Source organism: Maniola jurtina, chromosome 24 (genome assembly GCF_905333055.1).
Source record: "Maniola jurtina chromosome 24, ilManJurt1.1, whole genome shotgun sequence".
Classification (NCBI taxonomy): Eukaryota; Metazoa; Arthropoda; class Insecta; order Lepidoptera; family Nymphalidae; genus Maniola; species Maniola jurtina.
This window is the reverse complement of record NC_060052.1, coordinates 1,640,110-1,668,056: the sequence shown is the minus strand read 5'-3', so window position 1 is coordinate 1,668,056 and position 27,947 is coordinate 1,640,110. Positions and strand designations below refer to the sequence as shown.

The 27,947-nt window shown below is 38.4% G+C and overlaps 1 protein-coding gene and 1 long non-coding RNA gene across 2 annotated transcripts; one reads left to right on the top strand and one right to left on the bottom strand.

The window, feature by feature from the left end:
* The first annotated feature begins 33 nt into the window (after window positions 1–33).
* Window positions 34–25,457, top strand: LOC123877659. The gene is made up of 3 exons (XR_006798635.1): window positions 34–44; window positions 1,729–1,744; window positions 25,274–25,457. It is a non-coding gene; the product is annotated as an uncharacterized LOC123877659 (long non-coding RNA).
* Window positions 25,458–25,500: 43 nt separating this feature from the next.
* On the bottom strand, window positions 25,501–27,910 carry LOC123877647 (cell growth-regulating nucleolar protein). The gene is made up of 3 exons (XM_045924489.1): window positions 27,764–27,910; window positions 27,440–27,573; window positions 25,501–26,788 (listed from the first exon to the last, which is right to left on the bottom strand). Exons 2-3 carry the CDS (start codon window positions 27,565–27,567, stop codon window positions 25,666–25,668), a joined length of 1,251 nt encoding a protein of 416 aa, XP_045780445.1. The 5' UTR covers window positions 27,568–27,573; window positions 27,764–27,910; the 3' UTR covers window positions 25,501–25,665.
* Between the last annotated feature and the right edge of the window lie 37 nt (window positions 27,911–27,947).

The window sequence follows — 27,947 nt, the reverse complement described above, 5'->3', positions numbered from 1 at the left end:
GCGTTAGCGGCGGAGGCCTTGCGCCTAAGGGGGCCTCGCAAAATGTTTTACAAGTTAACAGGGCTCTCTCCGTCACTTACTCCATACAATCGTAGTCCCAATTTCATTTGAATATTAAGCAACCAAAGTCCATGAAATTCTTCTGACAACACTTCTTCTTCCAGACCTTATCCCAAGCTACGCGGGGTCGGCACAACATGTCTTCCTCTTCCACTCTCTTCTGTCATTCATCAACGTATCATCTACCCTTTTTATACGCATATCCTCTTTCACGCAATCCATCCACCTTTTCTTTGGTCGTCCTCTTCTCTTTTTTCCTTCCACGTGCATATTTAACATTCTTCTAGTGATATGACTCTCTTCCCTCCGCATTACATGCCCATACCATGCCAGGCTATTACTCCTCATATTTTCTACCACTGGTGCTACTTTTAAACACCTGCCCGGCTAGCATGGGCAGTAGATAAAAACTATATCCCCCGATTATATCCACTGATGTCATAAAAATCAGTGGATATAATCGGGGATATAATTTTTATCTACTGCCCATGCTAGCCGGGCTGACAACACTGAGCACCCAATTCTAGTAATTCATTTAGAGACATCGAGTGGCTATAGAGGGCAGGATAATCAGCGATGCTGTTATCAATCCACTACAATAGGGCAAATCGCTTCGCTATCGAGTCCGTTATCTGTCTCTTCAATCTATTGTGACATACGTACGTCTGCAATAGCCAGCATTTTAGGGTTCCGTACCTTAAAAGGAAAAACGGAATCCTGATAGGATCACTTTGTTGTCTGTCCGTCTGTCTGTTTGTCCGTCGTGTCTGTCGAGAAACCTATAGGGTACTTCCCGTTGACCTAGAATCATGAAATTTGGTAGGTAGGTCTTATAGCACAAGTACAGGAATAAATCTGAAAACTGTGAATTTATGGTTACATCATTTAAAAAATATTAAAATGTGTTTCAATTTTCAAAGTAAGATAACTATACCGAGTGGGGTATCATATGAAAAGGCTTTACCTGTACATTCTAAAACAGATTTTTATTTATTTTTATGCATACTTAATAGTTTTTGATTAATCGTGCAAAATGTCGAAAAAATACCCGAGTACGGAACCCTCGGTGAGCGAGTCCGACTCGCACTTGGCTGGTTTTTTATCTCTCACTCAGGATTGCTACTAGGATTTTTTGGCAGAGAAATCTAACTTATTCGGCTCTCTATCTATAGTTAAAGAACTGGTAAGTGATATAGGCTACTTTTTATCCCTGGAAATCTAAGAGCTCCCACGGGATATTCAAAAACCTGAATCCACGCAGACAACATCGTAAGCATTAGCTAGTTTGAAATAATTATCTGTACTTACCAGACCCAAAAAGAGATAACAGAAACTATTCTTTCTATACCAGATGACTTTCATAGCTGTTTCTGTTTCCTTTAGCGGTCCGCTGATGCAACAAGCGCTTGGATAAAAACTTTACTATTTATATAAAATTTAAAGGGTCCCTAGCTACTTACTTATTTTATTTATTAACCCCCGACCCAAAAAGAGAGTGTTATAAGTTTAACATGTGTATCTGTGTATCTGTCTGTGGCATCGTAGCTCCTAAACTAATGAAACGATTTTAATTTAGTTTTTTTTTGTTTTTATTTGAAAGGTGGCTTGATCGAGAATGTTCTTAGCTATAATCCAAGAAAATCGGTTCAGCCGTTTGAAAGTTATCAGCTCTTTTCTAGTTACTGTAACCATCGCTTGTCGGGGGTGTTATAAATTTTTAATTTACACTTATTTATTTATTTAAACAACTGTATTGTAAACAAAATTACAAAGAGTAAGAATACAGGATACACTTCAAAAACAAATGGCGACCTTATTACTAAAGTGATCTCTTCCAGGTAGAATTTATTATTTTTTTACTTTTTAGTGGTTTTGGTGTGGGGATTTTTTAATTTTAGTTCAGTGACTGAGTAAGCAGTGTGTAGGTAGTGAGTACATCGTTTCAGTAAATGCTTTTGAAATGGTTGTACATTGTCCAAGATAGTGGGGAAGTACTTACAGGCTGAATCAAATAGACTGTTACAGGATCCCCAGTTGTGCACAGTTACAGATGGAATGCTTGAGTGTTATATCCGATACCTACTACATCCTAGATGATATCTGCTACAGTACCTACATGAAACAAGTGTAAATTAAAAATTTACTAGCTGATGCTCGCGACTTCGTTCGCGTGGATGTAGGTTTTTTGAAATCCCATGGGAACTCTTCGATTTTCCGGGATAAAAAGTAGCCTATGTGCTAATCCAGGATATAATCTATGTCCATTCTAAATTTCAGCCCAATCTGTTCAGTAGTTTTTGCGTGAAGGAGTAACAAACATACACACACACACACACACACACACACACATATACAAACTTTCGCCTTTATAATATTAGTGGGATGAAGTGTGAAGTGTGATAACACCCCCGACAAGTGAAGGTTACAGTAACTAGAAAAGAGCTGATAACTTTCAAACGGCTGAACCGATTTTCTTGGATTATATCTAAGAACACTCTCGATCAAGCCACCTTTCAAACAAAAAATACTAAATTAAAATCGGTTCATTAGTTTAGGAGCTACGATGCCACAGACAGATACACAGATACACACGTCAAACTTATAACACCCCTCTTTTTGGGTCGGGGGTTAAAAATAGAACCAGTTTTAAGTGTATCAGCTAAGCATTATACATAATTATGTGAAAGTGTGTCCGTTTGTCTGCTAGCTTTTGGCAGCCCATCCCAGTCCAGTTTAATTGATTGTACTGGTGTTATACACGGTGCATCCCAGGGACGAATTATTTTTGTCCCGAAAAATCAAAGAGCTCCCAGGGGATCTGTAAAAAACCTAAATCCACGCAGACCAAGCCGTGAGCATCATCTACCAATTAGGTAGGTACAGTGTAGTTTGTATCACACTAATATGTATTACTAGCTGATGCCCGCGACTTCGTCCGCGTGGATTTAGATTCCATCCCATCAGTCTTGGTGGTCAGGTCCCCTGCAGCAACAGGATTGAGGAGTTGGAATCCAATTTTTTTATGAAACAATGTCGCAAAGTTCTTCTATCGATTAAAAAAAAAATTACGCAAATCGGTTCAGAAATCTCGGAGATTTCGGTGTAAATAGGTAGAAAAACACAACTCCCTTTTTGAAAGTCGGTTAAAAAAGTAGCCTATGTCACGCCCTGGTCAATCCTCTACTTGTCTGTGAAAGTCCCGTCAAAATCGGTTCAGCCGTTCCGAAGATTAGCCTTTTCAAACAGACAGACAGACAGACAAAAATTTTAAAAACGTGTGATTCAGTTAAGGTATCGTTCAAATAACCCTATGAGCTTAATATGACGCAGTTATTTCGAAATTACAGACAGACACTTCAATTTTATTTATTAGTAAGTATAGATAAAGGCGAAAGTTTGTGTGTATGTGTGTATGTGCGTGTGTATGTTTGTTACACCTTCACGAAAAAACTACAGGACGGATTTGGCTGAAATTTTGAATGGAGATAGATAATGTCCTGGATTAGCACACTTTACTTTTACTTTACTACTTACTTTGAGTATACTTTTTATCCCGGAAAATCAAAGAGTTCCCACGGGATTGCGAAAAACCTTAATCCACGCGGAGGAAGTCGCAGGCGTCAGCTAGTCAGATATATAACTTAGTCCTTGCTTTATAATATGCAATGTAGATAGAACCAACTTCGACCCCGCACATGAATTTTCAAATAGCAACGGAAAATGTGGTCATCTGCAGAGAAGAGGGTTCGGACCGCACTTAGAACTGTATCACACTGTATAACGTTCGTTCTTTTACGTACCTACTGATGATTGATGATGATGACGATGATGATAATCTCGATGACTTCGTCCGCGTGGACTTAGGTTTTTTTAAATCCCGTGGGTAACTCTTTGATTTTTAGGGTTACGTAACATCTAAGGGAAAATGGAACCCTTATAGGATCACATAGCTTTTCAAACCCCATGGGAACTGTAAGATTTTCCGAAATAAAAACCAGCCATGTCACTCTCCAGGTCCTTAACTTAGGTATACCTATCACATAAAAAAAATGATGTAACCACAATTTCGGGGTTTTCAGATTTATTCCTGTACTTGTGGTATAAGACCTACCTACGTGCCAAATTTCATGATTCTAGGTCAACGGGAAGTACCCTATAAGTTTCTTGACAGACACGACGGACAGACGGACAGACAGACAGACAACAAAGTGATCCTATAAGGGTTCCGTTTTTCCTTTTGAGGTACGGAACCCTAATAACGCTAACTCGTTGCTCCATTGCAGGGAGATTGAAAGACAAACCAACAGACCAACTAACAAACACACTTCCGCATTAAAACTTTAGTATAATATGATTTGATATCATCTTGTACGACTACAAAGAAGGGGCGGGGCATCTAAGAAAATAATTTTAGTATACGCAGCGGTCCAAGTGTTTGTATGAGAGAGGCTTTATACTCTAGTTAATGCAGTGCATATTAATGATTCTCTACATTCCTATGTGTATGGCACAGTTTATAAACAACACAAACTATAAACTGACTGACATGTTACCGTACAGCTCAAACCACTGTCTAGACTTCTAGATGCTTGAAATGTATAGTAGGTATTTAGGTTTTCTCCATTATTCCACCCGTGTACCTACTTAATATGAAATTGTATAAAAGCCGAGATAGCCAAGTGTTTAAGATGTCCGGCTCCTGTTCGGAGGTCGGGGGTTCGTTCCCGGGCACGCACCTCTGACTCTACGGAGTTATGTGTGGTTTACGCAATTAAATATCACTTGGCTTAACGGTGAAGGAAAACATTGTGAGATAACCTGATGCCTGAGAGTTCGCCATAATGTATTCAAAGGTGTTTGAAGTCTGCGAATTCGCACTTAGGCCAGTGTGGCAGACTTTCATTGACAGCTTCTCATTCTGAGAAGAGACCCGTGCTCAGTAGTGGGTCGGTGATGATGATGATGAGGTTTAAATCCTCTGCGCACTCTTTCGCACACTCTTTTGACGACCTTCCTAGCCAAGTGGTGACTGCTGTGGTCTTATTAGTGCCGGGTTCGATTCCCGGTAGGGGAAATTTTTAATTTTATAACATCTAAATTTTCTCTGGTCTGGTCTAGTGGGAGGCTTCGGTCGTGGCTGGTTAACACGAGCGAGTTGGCATTCCGGTATGATGCCGTCTAGAAACCAAAGGGTTTAATAAAAACTGCCATACCCCTTTTCAGATTAGTCCGCTTCTATCTTAGACTGTATCATCACTTACCAGCAGGTGAGATTGCAGTCAAGTAATCTGAAAAAAAAACTTTTCATTCTGTATACTAGTTCGTATACACGTAGGTTGCAATCAGAAACAATGAAGTTAAAATCTCTTTTTAATCAAATGGCGGATTGGTTCTGCTCGGCTGCCGGCTGTTTCAGCAGTGTGTTACGTGCACCCTCTTCACATACGAGGAGAGAGACATTTATTTAGTAATAAGTACTAGATTTTATATTTACCAATAGATTTGGCTGCATGAAATTTGGTTTGTTTTTGGGTTCTCATCAAAGTCGAGCAGTTTATTATGTCGTCAAACCCCAAAATACCGAAATGTAAGATCAGTATAGAAAAGAAAATTTGCATTTAAAAATAAAAACTTTAATGAGTGGCATCACAGCCTTGAATAGTCAATGCTCGAAACGGATGCCCCGATATTTTAGCGAAGAAATCTGGGATAAATCAGCAGCTACCAAACAAAAAACTACAATGATATCGGACCAACAATTACCCAGCGCTTAGGCTTTACCAAATAGAAATATGTTTCTTTTACTTCATTCGCTCAATCTACGCACTGTTTCTATCACACTATCTCCTCTACCAAAGGTTAACTGGGACAGAACACCTCAAGGTTCACCTTTGCACATTTTATTTTTAACCCCCGACCCATGAAGAGGGATGTTATAAGTTTGACGTGTGTATCTGTTTATCTGTCTGTGGCATCGGAGCTCCTAAACTAATGAGCAGATTTTAATTTAGTTTTTTTTTGTTTGAAAGCTGGCTTGATCGAGAGTGCTCTTAGAAATCGGTTTAGCCGTTTGAAAGTTATCGGCTCTTTTCTAGTTACTGTAACCTTCACTTGTCGGGGGTGTTATAAATTTTTAATTTACACTTGTTATATTGTGCAATAAAGAGTTTAATAACAAAACAAAAGAATGCGTGAAACACAAAACTCTGGTGATTTTGCGTCGTCAAGTCGTATTTTGAGTCCAGTCATTGTGAAAACCGGTCAAGAAAACGACCGGGCGTTCGATCGAGGCTTGATTAAGAAATACCGAGGCTGCGCTGAAATGCCTCCGTGTAGCCGACTCCATATATCTACCGACTGTGGAGTGTGGAGGCGTGCTTGCTTTTACACCTATTTATATATATATATATATTTCTTATTCTCCTGGTGGTAAGTGATGATGCAGTCTAAGGTGGAAGCGGGTTAAGCCGAATAGCTCAACGGTTGAGGAGTGCATTGACTTCCGAAAGGTTAGCAGTTCAAACCCCACCCGTTGCACTATTGTCGTACCCACTCCTGGCACAAGTTTTACGCTTAATTGGAGGAGAAAGGGCAGTATTAGTCTTTTTTTTATTCACTATAGGCAAGCGCTTGACCACAATCACACCTGATGGAAAGTGATGATGTGGTCTAAGATGGGACGCGTTTACCTAGAAGGTGCCTATTCACTCTTGTTTTAAAGATACTCGGACCTGACTTGTGCTTGATACAAAATAATCAGTTGGCGCGGCGTGAAGTACTGCTTGACCTTGTTACGACTAAGTCATGATTAGCATGGCTAATATTTTTTTTTTTTTAAACTTGGAAGGGGTATGGCAGTTCCATTAAACCCATATCCCTGATCGGTTTCATTCCATTCAAAAAATATGGGATTCTAATAAAACCTTCTTCTAAGCCTTTCAGTGGCAGTCGCATACACTAGGTAGAGTATAAAGTGACGTCATGATTCAATATGGCGGATACAACAAGCGAAAATAGCGAAAATACGACTAGTTAGAAACAGACTAATGTCGCCAATAATTCTTGAGTCCGCTCGGAAAAAATGCGGAACGTTACGCGTAATGGCGCGGAATAATGTAACCTGACAAATTGCTCGCTGGAAAAGGAGGCACGTTCATGTTCAAAAATGTGCGTTCATGAGTTCTTGATAATTCCAAAGTTTTTAGATATTCGACTTACTCTTCCCGCGAGCACGTCCGCGTGGATTTTTGACGTGACAACGTCATAATTCGATAGAGCCGGCTGCACGCACGAAAAAACATGACTCATGCGGCGTTACCTCGCTCTAAGGCGTTCCATGTAAGGCTTGAAGTGCAAGCGAGAGCGCGGGACGAGCGACAAAGAAGCACAATCGGCCTTTGTTGTCACGTTCAACTTTCGTCAGTAAACCGACTTTACAGACAACCAATTTTTTTTTCTAAATTCCATTGAAATTACTCAAAATTATTTCTTCAATGCAGGGGACACCCACTTCCTTCTGCATAAATCAATATACTTACCTAGATATAGATAAATAATTATTGAGGTGTTGTACTCATAGCATTCGTCCTGGTATTCCGCGTGGCATAAGACTAACGGCCGTATTCACAAACGTTACTATGAGGTCTCACAGTGCGCTCGAACGCATAGTGTAGGTTCCACCAATCAGATCATGGTAAATTGACGTGATACAGTCATCTGATTGGTGGAACCTACACTGTGCGTTCGAGCGCACTATGGGACCTCATAGTAACGTTTGTGAATTCGGGTGTAAGTATATCTTCGTTGTCAGTAACCGATGATGTCCACCGCTGGACATTATAGGTCTCTTGTAAGTTGTAGGATCTTCCACACTCCTCGGTCTTGCACCGTGCATCCTCAGCTCAATGCGACTCGCTTGATAATAATTTATCATTTGTCAGGCCGGTTTTTTTATCATTCACATAATCTTCCATTGGATATTATGCTTTTTTAGAAGCATACCTACTTTAGGTAGATTTTTTAAACTTGTGTGAAGACAAGTCTAAAATTGAGTGTGGAATTTTACTATAAAATAATTATGACAATCATTCACACCAAATAACTTTCCGACTTTCCTGAGGCGAAGCGTAGAAGTGAATGGATTAATCGCCCACGCCAACCCGCTTTTAATCCAATAGCTACAAAAAAAAGATGACATCATTTTGACGAAAATACTTGTAATTTTCGCGTGAGGTATATAAGACTCGTTAGCTCAGTAGGTTAGAGCGCCGATATAAAAATATTCTTGACCATCGGAGGGCGGAGGTTCAAATCCTTCACGAGTCAATTTATTTTGTCTCTTGTGATTTCACTGATAACTTTATCGACAAGTGTAAATTAAAAATTTATAACACCCCCGACAAGTGAAGGTTACAGTAACTAGAAAAGAGCTGATAACTTTCAAACTGCTGAACCGATTTTCTTAAATTATGGCAAAGAACACTCTCGATCAAGCCAACTTTCAAACAAAAAAAAAATTAAATCGGTTCATTAGTTTAGGAGCTACGATGCGACAGACAGATACACACGTCAAACTTATAACACCCCTCTTTTTTGGTCGGGGGTTAAAAATATAACATAGTTTAGATAATAATGGATGCATTGTTATGCCTTTTAGGGTTCCCTAGTAAAACTACGAACCCTATAGTTTTGGAAAAAAACTACCTTTTAAAACATAATGACCACCAATTTTTAGCGACTTAACATGGCTACGAAACTTATACACTTATACGTACATCTTCTCATTTCTGACACACACTTGACTACTTTTAAATGTGGTTTTGTATATTACTTCCGAAAACGTCACGTTTTTCTTTCATGAAATAAAATAGGTCTTAATGGAAACGAAAATACCTTTCCTAAGACGACTTTTAAAAGATAAATGATATAGTAGCAGCTGTAGGTATCGCAAAAATACCTAAATACGTCATGGCGTGACGGGGCTTAGCTGGGATCTTCGGGATAAACCTCGAGGCTTTCATTTACTAAGGAGATCTATAAGGATTATACATATTATACGTGCTATGTTTTATAGTGGAAGAGACAGTGACTTATTTTAGAAGGTGTGGGCACCAATATATGGTCACCAATATGTGGGGTACCGTATGGGGTATATATGGACTCCGCTAGATGGTAAATGATACACCCAAGTTATGTACACTGGTTTTATTTTACCCACATTATATACAAAAATAAGAAATTTACACTAAAGAGCTGTATTTACAAATGCTAACTAATTATTTACACGGAACAGAAGCGTTCTATTCATTCTCGCGAGTCGTCCAAAAAAGGTGGACGCAACGACCGTCAAAGCTGACGGAAAGAACGAACTGGACACGGGGGATATGGGAAAAGCCCTTATATAGCCTTTCCCCATCCACCGTACTCAATTACGCAAAACCCAGTAAATACCGGTTCTTACCGGTTGCGCGCAGGTGCACCTTGCAGGTGCGGTCCGCAGGTGCCACTCGCAGGTGCAATTCTAGGAATTGGCCTGCCGCAAATCACCGTCGTCTGACAACAAACAGTTGCGCGACGACCAAACGCGGTCCAACCAACATACAGTAGTCGGTCGCCACAAAGGTAAAGATACTTGCACAAGAATGCATGCATATGTGTATGATATACTACTATCAACTTAAAAAAACTCCAAAATAATCACTTCTGTTGGCAGTTCCCTTTGACTGCAATTTTTTTTATCCTGTCCTGTTTAAATCCTCTGTGATTTTCTGGGACCAAAAGGTAGCCCATGTCCGTCCCCGGGATGCAAGCTATCTTTGTGCCTTTCATCAAAATCAGTTGAATGGATAGACTTGAAATGTAAACAGATAGATAAACACATTTTCGCATTTATAATATTTGTACCTACTTATGAATTTATTTATCGAAGAATAATTTTAAAAAGCGAAGCTCCGATTTGTTAACATAATAATATTTTCGACTACGCTAGAAATCTACACTTCTTATACACTATAATATAATATTATTGAACCGATTTTGGAAATTCTTTTGAAAGTAAGCTACATTGTTCTTGAGTGGCATAGGCTATGTAATTTCAAAAAAATTAGAGATCCCTGTGAAAATTGTAGTAAGCTACCCGTGCGAAGCTAGGCCCACCCTGGCTTTGCACGGGTGGCTTACAACAAATAACTTTAAATAAATAAATTTATTTCATTTCGTTTCACTTCAATATGATTATTTACGTAAAATCAGTGAGAACTTTGACAGCTGTCTCTTTGACTATTAATACATGAAGTAAAGACAGATAGAGCAAAAGGGATTGAAATTGAAGGGACATCGCGTTTCTGAGATGAAGGAGATTTCGATGTATTACGGATTAAAAACGTGAATGGAAGGTAAAATTACATTATATGTTTTAGATTTTGCTTTACCATCGTAGGTATATTTAATGCATATTTGGCCGGAATTAAAACAGGATTTTTTGAATTGGACTCGAAAATTTCCGCACGGCTTTTAAAGGCCGATTCACACCAATTGCGTATGCAGCACGTACACGTGACACGTGCGTACTGACGAGCGTAAACGCCATACATACCGGGTTCCGTATACGTCCAAGCTTCGCAAGTGGTGTGCCATGTTTCATACAGTTCCATACGTTACAACACAATGGTACGCGCTACGTCTACGCTTATGCAGCCTGTGTGAACGAGCTAGAAGGGTTTCTAGCAGGCGGTTGCCACGATTCTGAGTGTCTAGCATGACGTCATTTCTAATACTATTCCCGAGAAAACATAAATAATTAGGCTTCACACTTTGATGTAAGATTTTTTACACCTTTATTACCTGTTATCTCCCAAAGCCACCATGATCCAAACTTCATAGTCGCTGATCGTTCCTCACTATGTTGGGGACAATACCCAGAGGAACTTTTAGCTTTTACAAAACAACTAACTGATGCCCGCGACTTCGTTCGCGTGGATGTAGTTTTTTAAAAATCCCGTGGGAACTCTTTGATTTTCCGGGATAAAAAGTAGCCAATTTGCTAATCCTGGATATTATCTATCTCCATTCCCAGCTAAATCCGTCCAGTAGTTTTTGCGTGAAGGAGTAACAAACATACACACACACACACACATACAAACTTTCGCCTTTATAATATTAGTGTGATAGTGTGAAGTGTGATAAGTGTGAAGTGTGATGTGAAGTGTGATAGTCTCTCTCTCTCTCTCTCTATTACACAATATGTAGTCTAGACTGTAGACAATGTAGTGCGAACAGCGTAGTAGTGTTTACATAAACATACCATACCCGCCATTATGTGAGCGTTTATGTTTGTCAATAAGCTCTCCAAATGTTTGCTCTACGCCCTAACTTTCAATGTATTCTGATGTTTCCACGTTTTGTGTTTAGACATAATATTGTTATTGCGGTGTTTGTTTTACCATTATGGCTTAGAACAAGTACTTTTCAATCGTCAAATGCATCTACCACTGGTTCGGAATGACTTTCCTATCAAGAAGAACTCAATAACTTTTCGGAGTTAAAATTCACCAAACAAGAAAAGAAGTAGTAGATCAGTATGGATAATACGGATTGGTATGGATATTTAAAATACTCAAGATTCTTCCAAAATATGGTTAAAATTAAATGATGATGATTATGAATGTTATCATGCCACAAAAACGCTACGAAGATCTACGAGCAAGCACCACCGACCGTAGCAAAGTGTAGCACCTCACGTAGCAATGCAGGCACCTATGTAATGATGTATCCTGAGATGGAAGCGGGCTAACCTGGAAGGGGTATGACCCAACATGCCCCTGATTGGTTTCCATATATTATACAGTGGACCCCCGGTAATCCGACAAACGCTTTGCAAGGCAGTGTCGAACTATCGAATTTGTCTGATCATAGAGTACTGCCTCAGACCCCCTATAGTCCGGCTTTTTTTACAAAACAGTACCTTGTAATCCGACAAATTAAAGATCCAATGATAAGATTCTATATGTTATACATACTCTGAAGTACAAATCACAGGTACTTCACTATGTATGTCAAAGTAAATTCAATAACAATAGACTTGTCGGATTACAGGGGGTGCCGGATTAGACAGGGGCTGGATTACCGGGGGTCCACTGTATTCCCAATTGCCCCTGCCGGATATTAAAGCCAGGACTTCCTACTATAATATCACAGTTCTTACCACTGAGCCCGGGAGGTCAAATGCAAACTTACACATAATGAATTACTATAACATTTTTAAGAATTATTTAACAATAGCTGATGCCCGAGTCTTCGTTTGCGTGGATATAGGTTTTTTTTAAAACTCGCGGGAACTCATTTGATTTTCCGGGATAAAAAGTAGCCTATGTGTTAATCCAGAGTATAATCCATCTCCATTACAAACAGCCAAATCCGTTCAGAAGTTTTTGCGTGAAAGAGTAACAAACATACACCCATACACACAAACTTTCGCGTTTATAATATTAGTGTGACAAAACCTATTTACTTAGTTACTACAAGTGTAAATTAAAAATTTATCACACCCTCGGCAAGTGAAAGTTACAGTAACTAGAAAAGAGCTGATAACTTTCAAACGGCTGAACCGATTTTCTTGGATTATTGTTAAGAACACTCTCGATCAAGCCACCTTTCAAACAAAAAAAACTAAATTAAAATCGGTTCATTCGTTTAGGAGCTACGATGCCACAGACAGATACACACGTCAAACTTATAACACCCCTCTTTTTGGGTCGTGGCTTAAAAATACTTTTATACAATCCTTTTAAAACTCAAGTTGCGAATGAACCTAGCAGAAAATAAGATAAGGCCAAAGAACAACTTTCAAAGTGGATACCTACTCAAAATTTATAGCGGTAATAATAACCGAAATCTGAAGAACACTCGAAGATTCCAATCTTTGATGCAAAATTGTGAACCCAAGAAAATACTTCAAACAATAGCGATTCTCAGTCAAACATAAAATGTTAAGGGTCTTTCGACATCAAAAGAAATTTTTTTGTATTCTACTAGCAGCTTTTAATGCTGTGATTGACCTGTACCATTTGAACGTAATTTTAATTACCTTAGTATAGTCTAGTGGTCAAAGACTTTGGCTATTTGGGAGGTCCCAGATTCGATCCTGGGTACGCACCTCTAACTTTCCAAAGGTAAGTACAGTCAAAGGCCATAAGTCGTGCAGCACCTTAATTATTATCATATTCCCGTAGCACGGTTATGCACATGCGTTAGGTGTGTGTGGCGTGTTGGTAGACAAAGGTCATAAGTGCGACAGGTTTTTGATGCAATAGTTTCGCGGAATTGCTACTCGAATTCAGAGGCTGACCGTACCTAGGTACATTTTAAGCAATTACCTACCACTTTTTTTTACCGTGAACGAAAACATCGAGAAAAAACCTACATAAGTACCTGAGAGTTCTCCGCGATGTTCAATTTTAAATTTCAGCCAAATCCGTTCAGTAGTTTTTGCGTGAAAGAGTAACAAACATATATACTTACACACATACACACAAACTTTAGCCTTTGTAACACTAATGTGTGATGTGTGATTGTTTGTCAAAAAAACCATGCCGTTCATATATCACATGTAAATCTGAATTTAATACTTAGTGACACCTATTATCAACTTATTTTTTTTCCTGTAACTTTTTGCAATTACCCTATTATTTGACGGGGACGGCGAATATTATGGTTATATCTACTTACGAAAGGTATTTTTTAATTTCCCTCCGAAACTGAACGCCCGAGGTGCCCAGCGTCGGTCGAACGGTCGTACCTTTGTTTTTACTAACAAATTTTATCTTTTACCTAATTTGAATAGACCCTTCTAAGTGATGGAAAATAAAAACTTTCCCTTTTACAAATAAAGGACTTATTTGAGTTACTATTTGGAAACACGAGGCTACTTATAAACATCAGTTATTGTTGACAGACACACTTTCGCATTTACAATATTCACCATCATCATCGTAATCAACCCATGGCTGGCTAACTACAGAGCACGGGTCCTTTCTCAGAATGAGAAGAATTTTAACCATAATCTACTACGCCCAGTGCAGACTGGTACACTTCACACACCTTTGAGAACTCTCAGGGCATGCAGGTTTTCTCACGATGTTTTTCTTCACCGTCAAAACACACATATCTAAGTAATTCCAAAAAGGTGCGTGCCCAGGATCGAACCCCCAACTCCCGATTAGGAGGTGGACATCTCGACTTATAAACCGGCCAAGTGCGAGTCAGACTCGCGCACTGAGGGTTCAGTACTCGGGTATTTTTTCCAACATTTTGCACGATAAATCAAAAACTATTATACATAAAAGTAAATAAAAATCTGTTTTAGAATGTATACGTAAAGTCCTTTCATATGATACCCCACTTGGTATAGTTATCTTACTTTGAAAATTGAAACACATTTTAAATTTTTTTTATGATTTAACCACAAATTCGCGGTTTTCAGATTTATTCCTGTACTTGTGCTATAATACTCACCTGCCTGCCAACTTTCATGATTCTAGTTCAAAGGGAAGTACCCTATAGGTTTCTTGACAGACACGACGAACGGACGGACGGACGGACATACAGACAGACAGATAACAAAGTGATCCTATAAGGGTTCCGTTTTTCCTTTTGAGGTCCGGAACCCTAAAAACAGACTGAACTTGAATCAGAATTCTTTTGTAGTCTATCCTCTGTACGGTACGCTACATACGAGAATAAAATCCTTCGAAAAGGTTATTACAAAACAGCTTTGCAACAACGCTTTTATTTCCCGCACGCTATAAAGGTGGCAGCGCACTCATAACTGGCATCCATAAATTGCTTTACCGCCCGAGTGCCTACACAAAGTGTCTTTAAAATATTGAAGAAGCATGCCTGCTGCCAACTGCTTCAGGGAATAAAGCTTTCAGGGTATCTAGGCAGTCCAGGGCAGGACTATACGTATTCTTACAAAACTGTGCAGTACGTTTTTTTTATTCAGATACTAGCCGATGCCCGCGACTTCGCCCGCGTGGATTTAGCTTTTTCGAAATCCCGTGGGAACTCTTTGATTTTCCGGGATAAAAAGTAGCCTATGTGCTAATCCAGGATATTATCTATCTTCATTCCCAACAAAATCCGTCCAGTACACACACACACACACACACACACACTCACACACACACATACAAACTTTCGCCTTTATAATATTAGTGTGACAAGTCAGCCCTCGACTGCAATTTCACCTGGTGGTAAGTGATGATGCAGTCTAAAATGAAAGCGGGTTAACCTGAAAGGGGTATGACAGTTTTTATTAAACCCACACCCCTTTGGTTTCTAGAAGGCAACATAGCGGAACGCTAAATCGCTTGGCGGCACAGTATTGCCGGTGGGATGGTAACTAGCCACGGCCGAAGCCTCCAGACCAGACCATAGATTTAGAAATTAAAGTCGTAGCCATCATCTAATTTACAAATAAACAATTTGATTTCTTTCATTTATGGACCTGAGTCGACGCTGCTAAACCAACTGAGCAAGGCTACTTGATATGCGCTAATATAACTAGACCATTGCCATAAGTTTGCTCATTGCATTGCTCAGAAAAGCCAACTAACTATGTAAGTATCTTCTTCTTAAGAGGGCTCTCTCTTAAGAGGGGATTGTATGAAACGAGTGACGGAGAGAGCCCTGTTAAGTATGGGTTGTCTAGAAGAAATCACTGTAGTAGATAAAGCCGCCCCTTTGTCTTTAATTCCTTCTGTTGTGTCTCCTGTGTTTTTAACCTCCGACCCAAAAAGAGGGGTGTTATAAGTTTCACGTGTGTATCTGTGTATCTGTCTGTGGCATCGTAGCTCCTAAACTAATGAACCTATTTTAATTTAGTTTTTTTTGTTAGAAAGGTGGCTTGATCGAGAGTGTTCTTACCTATAATCCAAGAAAATCGGTTCAGCGGTTTGAAAGTTTTCAGCTCTTTTCTAGTTACTGTAACCTTCACTTGTCGGGGCTGTTATAAGTTTTTAATTTACACTTGTTATTCTTTTTGTAACAAAAAGATGTTGAAATAAAATAACTAAACTATTTTATTTTGAAGTAAATCCACCTGTGGCTCCGGCCTGGCTACGTACCTGTACTCGAGTACTGAACCACGAACGTTTTAGATAAAATTACCTGCTATCAAAAAATTTATACGACACATCGTATAGAAGCGACTTTACCACAAAGAGAAAGATTTTATTCTTTTGCCAACCGCTTATTTTATCCTCAAATTGTAAGGTCTGAGTTCTTTTTGACTGCAATTCGAGTTATCTACCAATTTGTATTAGGTGATTCGCTTGTTCAGCATCCAGCATTGAATTATTTTCTACCAGTTTATGAATAAATCGCGTCCGTGTGGACTATACAACTTTGGACGATGGACCTTGAAAAGATAATAGACAGAAACACTTTAGCAATTAATTTTTACTAGTAGTAAAAAAACCGGCCAAGTGCGAGTCGAACTCGCGCACACAGGTTCCATACTCGGGTATTTTTTTTCAACACTGCACGTTGAATCAAAAACTATTATGCATCAAAATAAATAAAAATCTGTTTTAGAATGTAGGTACAGGTAAAGCCCTTTCATATGATAACCCACTTGGTATAGTTATCTTACTTTGAAAATTTAAACACATTTTAATTTTTTTTAATTATGTAACCACAAATTCATGGTTTTCATATTTATTCCTTCACTTGTGCTATAAGACCTACCTACCTGCCAAATTTCATGATTCTAGATCAACGGGAAGTACCCTATAGTTGACATCCACGACGGACGGACGGACAGACAGACAGACAGATAAATAGACAGACAGGCAGATAAAGTGATCCTATAACGGTTCCGTTTTTCCTTTTGAGGTACAGAACCCTAAAAAACGATATGTGATGGTATAGGCGGGTAAGTAAATGAAGAAAATAATGTAGGCATAATTTCAATAAGGTAATTACTTCGTAAAGGCCCTTGTTTTCCAACCAAAGGCCTAAGGGCGGGAAAAGATACTTACATGGAAAGTGGAAGCAAAGATTTTAACCACAGAATTCTAAATCAAGTAATAGAAATGCTAAATCGTAAGACAATATCTACTGTCATTGTCTTACGATTTTTCCATAGACATACAAATAACGTATTGCAATACAAAGCCAAATACCGCAACAGGACGGCACTAATTTTAAGCAATTCGTCATAATTCCAAAGCACATTAAGTCTTGAACATCTGAAGGAACACAAATAAAACTGTAACGCTATGCAAATGCTTTTTTTTTTTGTAATAATGGTCGCTGATCTTTCAATAGTCATCTGCACGATGACAAGCTCTCGTTCCTATACCACTTCTATACGTATTATGAATTCTGCGATATCAACGTATTTTGTTTGTTACAGACGATGTTCAATAGAAATTCTCTTCGTAATTTAATGACTTATTTAGCATAAGTACTTACCTACATATTTACTTCTTTTTTTAATTCAATTACAAGGTACTACGATTTCCCCTGATACCTAGGTTACGATTCAGTCTAAAAACCGGCCACGCGCGAGTCAGACTCGCGCACCGAGGGTTCCGTACTTGGGTATTTTTCAGACATTTTGCACGATAAATCAAAAACTGTTATACTTAAAAATAAATAAAAATCTGTTTTAGAATGTACAAGTTAAGCCCATTCATATGATACCCCACTTGGTATAGTTATCTTACTTTGAAAATTAAAACACATTTTAATTTTTTTTAATAATGTAAACACAAATTCGCGGTTTGTGGTTACATCATTAAAAAAACCAAAAATTTGTGCTATAAGACCTAACTACCTGCCAAATTTCATGATTCTAGGTCAACGGGAAGTACCCTATAAGTTTTCTTGACGGACACGACGGACGGACGGACGGACAGACAGACAGACAGACAACAAAGTGATCTCATAAGGGTTCCGTTTTCCTTTTGAGGTGCGGAACCCTAATAAAATACCAATTTTAAAGCGAGTTCAGCAAAAAACCTCATTAAAGTAACAGAATTGTAATGAGATGGAGCGCTCATAAAATCGAGCGGCAGTCGGTTTATTGCATCTCTCGAGATTTACGCCTGTCGATGTCGTTTATTCGACGGCCATCTTTATTGGAGATCGTGCTTGTAAGAAACTGTTTTTCCTTCTAAAAAACCGGTCAAATGCGAGTCAAACTCGCGCACCGAGGGTTCCGTACTCGGGTAATTTTTCCGACATTTTGCACGATAAATCAAGAAAAAAGAGAGAGCAATGCATGGAATCTACGTGATCAAATCAGAAATGAGGATATCCGTAGGAGAACTAAAGTAACACTGCCTGAAATCTGAATCCAGCAACTTGTTTGATGTCGACTGCCCACATAGTAGGGGGTCTGTCAACGCTGCGCTTTCTGGTGCGAGGTTGCCATTCTAGCACCTTGTGACCCCAATGTCTTTCGGTTCTACGAACTATGTACCCTGACCCTTGCTTTCAGCATCGCAACCCGTTGAGCACTGTTCTACTACGGATCTCCTCATTTGCCCTAACAAAATGTAATTTAGATATAAGTTTATTTTATAAAAGAAAAACTCTTATGTTGATGTCAATTTAAAAGAAACAAGTGTAAATTAAAAATTTATAACATCCCCCGACAAGTGAAAGTTACAGTGACTAGAAAAGAGGTGATAACTTTCAAACGGCTGAACCGATTTTCTTGGATTATAGCTAAGAACACTCTCGATCAAGCCACCTTTCAAACAAAAAAAAACTAAATTAAAATCGGTTCATTAGTTTAGGAGCTACGATGCCACAGACAGATACACAGATACACACGTCAAACTTATAACACCCCTCTTTTTAGGTCGGGGGTTAATAAAAACTTCCTTTTACCTATCAAAATATCTCTAACCGATTTGTAAATAAGACAGAATTGCTACAGTTATTTTCCAAAGCAGTAAACATGGCCGATAGCACATGGGATAACGTAAATTGCCTGCAAACAAGACAGTGAAATTATTGTGCATTTTGCAACAAATCCGCAGCATTTACCTAAACGATGCGGTCGCCGGATACTAATGCGATAAGCGATCTCCTGATGGGGTTTTAAACCTGTCTACCAACTTACCTGCTAAGTAGCTGAAGTCTTACTTAAATATATTACATTCAATACAACACTTTGCAAAACCGGCCAAATGCGAGTCAGACTCGCGCACCGAGGGTTCCGTACAGGAGTATTTTTTCCGACATTTTGCACGATAAATCAAAAACTTCATTTTTGTTCATAAAAATAAACAAAAATCTGTTTTAAAATGTACTGGTAAAGAAAGCCCTTTCATATGATACCCCACTTGGTATATTAATCTTACTTTGAAAGTTGAAAATACTAATTTATTTGTTCATGAACACATTTTAGTTTTTTTTTGTAATGCGGCACCCCATATGAACTCATGTAACAGCACAGCACAATTGCGTTGGGACCATGTTACAAAGAAACACGAATACATAACAACTTTACACTCCATTTTTGGGTCAGATCGTATAAAAAGTGCTATGTTTCTAATTTCCCCGAAAACTTTACAAAAGCGCAGAATCCTTTTAGAAATCCGAACGTCTCTAATCAAGATGTGACGTGATAAAGAGATAAAGCTGACCCCTTTAGAGATTTAAACTCTATCCCGACTTAACACTTTATAATTACTTGACGGGTAAGTAAACAATTATTATCCTTTGATTAAAGTGAGAGCGAAAAATGGTTTTTTTTTATTACAGTGGCTAATAAAAGGTTTATCTAAGTTTAAGAGGTTGGATTACCAAAGTTTACTGCTGTTACGAACGTTCTTTCACAAGTGTACCTACGGTTTAATTTTAACAAGCCCAATTTCATAAAAATCCTGCTTACATAACAGTTTTTCATCATTTTGATCGGATGCGGGAACAGACTGTGCGTCAGAAAAGGAAAATATCTAAGTAGTTCAATATAATTAATGAATGAACATTTCACGAAAAACGAATTTTCTCACTTACACAAGTGCGAAAATTCACTTTCTGTCAAAATCATCAAATCAATTTGAAAAATCACGAAAAGTCGCCAGTGAAATCACTGTGAAGAAAAATAATAATTCACCAAATGAATTAATTGTTAGCATATACTTAGTTGAGGCTTGCCATTTCATCCGCGTGGATTTAGGTTTCTTAAAAATTCCGCGGGAACTCTTTGATTCTGCGGGATAAACAGTAGGTGTATCACTTCCCAGGTCTATGTCACTCTCCAGGTTTTTAACTATACCAATGCAAAAAGTAGTAGTAGTACCCATGGCTAATTTGTGTGCCGCTATATACCTATCGCTACGAACGCCGCCACTCGCGTGTCTATGAACTAAAAAACCGCAAGACGCGCCGCGCAACGCCCCGCGTCTCGTTGAACGAGGCCCAGTATCCTGTCACCGCAATCCGGGAATTAGCAAGGCACCTGAAAACGTTCACCGCAGCAACCACACAGTGCGGTTATTGTGCTCGATTGCGCTGCGAAATGTTCACTTCCCATCTCACTTCTATTTTGTGATCATGATTGCAAGCATTTTTTTTAGGTAATTTTAGACTAGCGCTTGGCTGTAATGAGACCCTGGCAAGTTATGATGCAGTCTAAGATGCAGCGCGCTTGCTTAGAAGATGCCTATTCACTCGAATGTCCATCCATCCATCTATCAGCCTGTATGCGTCCACTGCTGGACATAGGCCTTTCCAAGAGCGCGCCACCAAACACGGTCCTCCGCCTTCCTCATCCACCCGCTCCCCGCCACCTTCTTCAGGTCATCGGTCCAGCGGGCAGGAGGTCGTCCCACACTGCGCTTACCGGTACGCGGTCTCCACTCCAGTCACTCGAATGTACCTATATTAAAATTAGAGGGGAAAACTGATGCAGGAAGGGCGTTCCATAACCTAGCGGTTCGATTTGGCGGTTGTCAATCAGCTTTGATAGTTCTAATAAGTTTTATATGATTTTGTAAAGTGGTGATAATAAAAAAAAGAATAGCCGGCTGAGTTTGTTGTGGGCTCTTCTCAGACTTGGGCGCGTTTGGAACCCGCGTAGCTTTAGTTTTAAGTTACGTAATTAATTATCACCACTATATCGTACAAATTTAACAATTTCGACCATCAAAAAGAGTACAAAATTTGTACCTACTTTGAATAAATGATTTTGACTTTGACTTTGATTTAGAAACGAGGAGGCAAACCGCTTCGTACGTATATCATTTCCGATGTTTAGGATCCAGGCAATAAACAAACGATGAATTGTCGATGTAGGCATTCGGTTTATTGCATCTCGTGATTTACGAAGGTCGTTTGGCCCTACTTTATTAAACCTCTGTGTCCGAAACAACTGTTTTGTTGTTTTTCCTTTATTTCCCGCGAATAATAAAAAAATCCTGAAACCAATAACTACCACCCAGCGCATTTTATATTATACATAATCCACATTATTCTTACTTCCATTCTTTATCCTCAATACTAATATTGTAAATGCGAAAGTGTGTCTGTCTGTCTGTCTTCTAGCTTTTCACGGCTCAACAGTTTTATCGATGTTGGTACAGAGTTAGATTACATCCCGAGCACGGACACAGGCTACGTTTTTAAATCAAAGAGTTCCCACGAGATTTTCAAAAACTTAAATCCACGCGTACGAAGTCGCGGGCATCATCTAGTGTGTAATATTATAAATGCGAGTGTCTATCTGCTACCTTTTCATGGCCTACCGATTTTGATGGGTACATGGATAGCTGGCATCTCGGGGAAGGACATAGGCTACTTTTGGTGTCGGAAAATCAAAGTTCCCAAAAAAGTCAAAGAATTTCCATGAGAATTTACCTAAATCCACGCGGACGGAATAAAAATAAAGCTGACCTCAAGTTGAAGTTTAATAATGATTGATAATGTAGATACGTAGATAGGTCTGCCTAAGTCAATACGTACCACAGGCCACAGGCACCTACCTTAAGGTTAAAACAGTAATTCAAAACGTTATGAAGTTTGACCCAGGTTTGACCTACATTTATAAATAGCTCTGCCGGCACTGGTTCAGTCGGATTTCACGAATCAGTATTAGATAGCTATCTACCAAATGTAAGTAAGAATGTGCTTACCTACCTGTCTAAGGTTGAAGTCTATAGAGCGCACTTTGACTTAGCTTAGACTTAAGTTTCAGTTAAAACGAGACAGATTTATGGCAGCGGTATAGCGCTGTCTCGTTTTAACAGTGTCTTAAGTCTGAGCAAAGTCAAAGTGCGGTCTATAGATCTCAGCCTATGACTGCCCACAACAAATGAATATATTTCCAGAGTTCAAGAATTTTAGTATATTATACCTATGTCATAGACCACAAATTCTCTGTGGCCTATGTATCATTGTTCCATAACACCTAAATGCCTGAATAGATTTCGATACATGGATATCCTTACAAGTCAGAATCCAACAGTTAGAACAATCAATAGTTAGAATTCTTACATCCTGTGTGGCAACTGACCAACGAGTATGTGATCACTACCAACTGGCTAAAATTTTTTTTCAGAAAGAAATGGAGACAGATTATACCCTGGATTAAACTCTTTGAAAATCAAAGAGTTCCCGCGGGATTTTGAAAAACGCAAATCCACGCGGACGAAGTCGCGGGCATCAGCTAGTAATATTATAAATGCAAAAGTGTGCCTGTCTGTTACCTACCTTTTGCACGGCCCATCCGTTTAACTGATTATGATGAAATTTGATATAGATAGGTCTTGCATCCTGGCGAAGGCCATGGGCCACGTTTTACTCCGAATAATCAGAATTCCCAAGGGAATTTTAGAAACCTAAATCCATGGGGATGAAGTAAGTACGAAGTATGCTAAAACAGTCATGTCGTGTTTATGGGCAATTTGGCCGCCAAACAAGGTAATATTAGCTTTATTGTGATATGATATTAGAAAGTATTTTTAACGCTCGACCCAAAAAGAGGGGTATTATAAGTTTGATGTGTGTATCTATGTATCTGTCTGTGGCATCGTAGCTCCTAAACGAATGAACCGATTTTAATTTAGTTTTTTTTGTTTGAAAGATGGCTTAATCGAGTGTTCTTAGCTATAATCGAAGAAAATCGGTTCAGCCGTTTGAAAGTTATCAGCTCTTTTCTAGTTACTGCAACCTTCACTTGTCGGGGGTGTTATAAATTTTTAATTTTGTCCTCTGGTGACGTTGTTTATGGCAAACGGGACTAGGTATTTACCCTGTGCTGTTACTTTTCTTTTCCTTATCTGTGGCTACTACGCTCATAAAGGTGCCCACGCATTCGGACTAAACTGCAGCTGAACTGCGCGGCAGTGACGCGCTACGCGGTACGCGCGTCGCGGCTGCAGAAAATATCGTGCGGGGCGCTGACGCGACGCGCAGTTCAGCTGCAGTTCAGTTCGAGTGCGTGGGCACCTTAACGCGACAGCTCGTCACATTGTTTAGGTACCTCGGTTCATCAACCACCGACAAAACCCCTGGGATTAGGGCGAACCGATTCATCATTCTGTTTCATTTAGCCGACATTAATCATTATTCGTGTTCCACATTCATAAAGATTAATCGAGTAGTTTTGGTAGCCTAAAGAAATCGTTGGATTGTGATTTAAAACCAACTACCAAATAGGCTATTCATCATAGTTATTGCTTATTTGATATTCATTGGTTTTAGATCGTTGCCCTCTATTTATTCGTTCGATAGGTTATCAACCTACTCTGAATTCACCAAGGAATATAGGTAGTGAGTGTACCATTTCAGTAGGTAAGTAAGGAACCTAGTAACTGTTAAGTTTGTAACTAAATTTTAATTGGTATCAAGATAAAGTTGAAAACTAAAACCCGACTACCATCGTCTTAATAAACGCTGAAATATTAAAACATGTAGTACATTTATATTCATGAACTTTTTCCTCTTTCATTTGACATCCCACTTGATACAATGGCAAAAAAAAAATTTGGAGACCCCCACTTTTTTTGATGTAACACCTGTTAGGTCAATTTTTTCGTACAAAATATAGCCTTTGTCACCTAGACCTTTACAACAAATCAATTGACACCTCATTCATCAAAATCGGCCTAATAGTTTAGGCGCTACGGTGGAACACGCAGAATCTGGATACAAACAAACATACATACATAGACTGCTAAAATCATACCTACCTTATCAAACGTACCTTCGTACAAGAAATTCCACTTTTATGTGATATAATAATAAATTCAAGCTTTTCGAATTTTTCCCTCTACCATCTTATGCTGCACAAGATGGTAGAGGATTATGAATATTGCATATTCTAGGACAGATTCTAAATATCCTAATAGGTTTTGATTCCTTTGAAGGGTATTGACAGACAACAGACAAAGTGGATGGACAGACAGACAGACAACGAAATGATCCTATAAGTGTTTTTTTTTTCTCTGGAAATACCAGAGAAAAAAGGAAGTCTAAAAAGTTCAGCCACCCCTTTGCTAAAAAGCGGCTAATCCCAAAAACTGCTTTTTGATTATTTTAGGCTAGGGCGGTCCCCACAGTCGCTAAAAGAGGGCGCTTCTCACTCATATGAAGAAATCAATCAACAATCACTCGATACACGAACCCAAGCCGGACGCCACTCACGACGCTCTCACTAGATGGCAGCACTAGTACCTTACAGCTGAAGTACAAGAATAACACGCAAATCTGAATCGCACTAACGGAGCGTTTAGGAATCTACCTAGGAGTTTCAAGATACAACCATTGGCCAGCTGGCGATACCGGACAAGACAACCGCTCGGTGGGAGATCTCCGCTTAGTTCGTACGGTCCAGCCTGCACACCGCTCGACAAGGCGTAAATACCTACCTACCTTCAACTTCAAGGCAACAGTGGATACGGACCACACTAGCTGAGACCTACATTATCAGTGCCAAAATTAAGTACGCTCTACACATCTCGGTTTCAGGCTGAGACCTATTGAGCATACTTTGATGTTGCTTAGACTTAAGTTTCAGTTAAAACGAGACAGATTTATGCCAGCGATATAACACTATCTCGTTTTAACACTGTCTTAAGTCTGAACAAAGTCAGAGTGCGTTCTATAGGTGTCAACCTTAGACCTTACCATTGCTTGATGCAAGCCAAAAAAAAACAAAAAACAATTTTTAGAACTACAATAATATATTTTTAAGTATTCATTAATATTATTGTAGCTATTGACACTTTATTATAATAGTATACTTAATAGAAATTCATTAATCAAAGACAGAAACATACTTTTAACATGCAATCAACTTAACATGCATGAGGTTTCTTCAGCTTGAGTTATGTATTAAAAGTATGTTAATGCATTTAGTAAGACTCTGTACTATAAAAGATTTTAGAGAAAAATATTAGGGCAGTGCAAGAAATTGCAATATGTAATTGCCTTACAATCAGTCCATACAGAAAACTTAGAATTATTCTTAAAGTATTTTATCGTATTGTACTATTAGCACGCTACATATAAATTTTGCATTCCGCGCATTCTACTTGATATACGATAATTTTTAATAAACAAAAAATATTAAATTACATGGAATATCTATTCATCAAGTAACAGAACTCTGTTCTTATCAACCCTTACATTGGGGGCGCTTTTCAATTTCTTAATAAATTTATCAGCTATGCGGTCATCTACCTCACACCCAGTATACTCAGAATATTCGCCCAGAACCTTTTTCTGTAAACGTTTGAATGGTAATTCGTTATCTTTTTTCTTCAAAAGAGATATTATTACTTCGTGCCAATTGAATTTCCCATTTTTCCCGTTAGTTTCAGTGGCTTCGGTTTCACCGTTTGCAACGTTTTGGTCGTGAAGGCAAACACTTTCATCGGCTTCATGTTTGCTATCCTTCCTTAACTTTTTCTTGATAGTTTTTTCTTTAATTGCCAAATTTTCCATGTCAGCGACACCGTTTTCCTCTATATCTGGTTGGTTGACCGTGTCTTGTCGTTTACGTTTCTTGTTCTTGTCAGTTTCTTGTCCGTTGACTTGTTCTTGTGCATGGGAATTCTCCTTGTTCTTGTTTTTCTTGCCTTTTTTAGGCACTTCGGGTTCTTCTTCAGTCTGTTCCGGTGCCGCTTCAACACTTTGTAGTTCTGCTTCATATTTTCTACGTTTCTTCTCTTCTTTTCTTTGTTTCTTTGAAAGCTTTTGATCTGATTTTTCAATTCCATTTTGTACTTTCTCATTTTCAGTATCTTCTTCTTTATCGACACCATTCACTTCTTTACCATTTTCTAAAGTATCATTCACATCGCCATTTTGCTTCTCTTCTGTAACAGAATCTTCAGTTGGCTCATTTTTTTCTTCTTTTTTGTTATTGGCATTCTGAGCATTTAAATTCGATAAAGCAGACAGTTTAACGGAAACTATCTCCCACGCTTGGTCAATATCTTTGATATTAGTCTTATTTCCACATACATTTTTAACAAAGTTAATGAATTTAGGTTTCTTTCTTGGTGTGTTGTTGTGTTTGCTTATTGTCTCAAGGATTCTTAAGACATTACTAGATGCGTCTTTCTGCTCGTCAAGCACAGATTGTATCATGTCTACCCAGACATTCTGTTTCTTTTCACCTTTCTTTTCCTTAGCAGCAAAGCCCTTGGCCGAGTAACGTTCTTCCTCGGTTACACATTTAGTATGAGCTTCATAATCTTTGCCTCTGTGAACATAAACAATTATTATCATTACTCTCTTTAAATTACATAAGTTTCATAGTTTTTTGTTACTGCCAAAACCGGTGTTAAAAGTAGTTTCTTCAGTTAAAAGTATTGTGACTAGATAAGAGTTTTGACTGTAATATATTATGTTTTTTAGTTATCTATGCAGTAAGGCCAATCTTATATGATGTGAGTCAGTTGCTATATTATCAAAAGTAATATCTGTTTGTTAGATGTTTTTATTTAATTAAAAGCACTAATCTCCAAAACTAACGTGGACTAAAATCCACATGATACTATCATATTATACATTAAACTGCTGTATAGTTTGGCGAAATAGAAGGATATCATATTTGTTAGTGTGTTTAATAAACTACTATATATATTTAAAAAAATTGAAAAATGCAACTAATTCATCTATTCAAATGGACCTTGTCAAAGTTTACTTGATTAAAAAAATTCTGTTCTGTTATATGGGATACTACATTGTTACTATACTATACTATAGTGTATAGCTACATAATTTTAAAATTTTATTCATTTTGATAGATATTGAGGGCCATAAACAAAAAAATAAAAATATAACCTATTTGTCACCTTCAACCATGTGGGAAACACAAATATTATGTAAATAAAGCAAGTGTTATACTCACAAGAAGTCTTTAAAACAGTCCATACACGACACATTGGGATTCTTGTTCCTGCATTTGGTCAAATAATGTTTTTCAACTTTCGGCTTCTGCACAGATTCCCCGCAGTGAGCGCATGTGAATACAACCATTATCTTCTGTAAAAATACATAAATACTAGTTTAAAATCGCGTACAATTAAATAATAGATATTATCAGAAAATAATTTGGTTAGGAAGCTATATAATAAACAAAACGCTAAGATTCACGCCATCTTTACTAGAGGAAAGGCTATCCAAAAGCAACGAGAAAGAAATACATTTCGTAAAATAACATATTATTACATACCGGTAGATGCAAAATATGTAGTAATTTTTAATTAATCACGTGCCAATAATTTATACAAATATCAAAATACAACACGCGGCTTCGCCTTGAAAAATTTGGCAACAGTTTTTTTTTTGTGAATTTGACAGATTTGACAGTTCAACAGCTGACTGCCATTCAAATTCATTTTTAAATAGCAGCTCTA

What these genes read in the sequence shown, in the direction of transcription:
- LOC123877647 (XM_045924489.1), bottom strand. Translation starts at nt 27,567, where the DNA reads ATGGTTGTATTCACATGCGCTCACTGCGGGGAATCTGTGCAGAAGCCG. An exon ending in GACTGTTTTAAAGACTTCTT is followed by an intron (nt 26,789 to 27,439) that starts GTGAGTATAACA and finishes TTATGTTCACAG; the next exon opens with AGGCAAAGATTATGAAGCTC.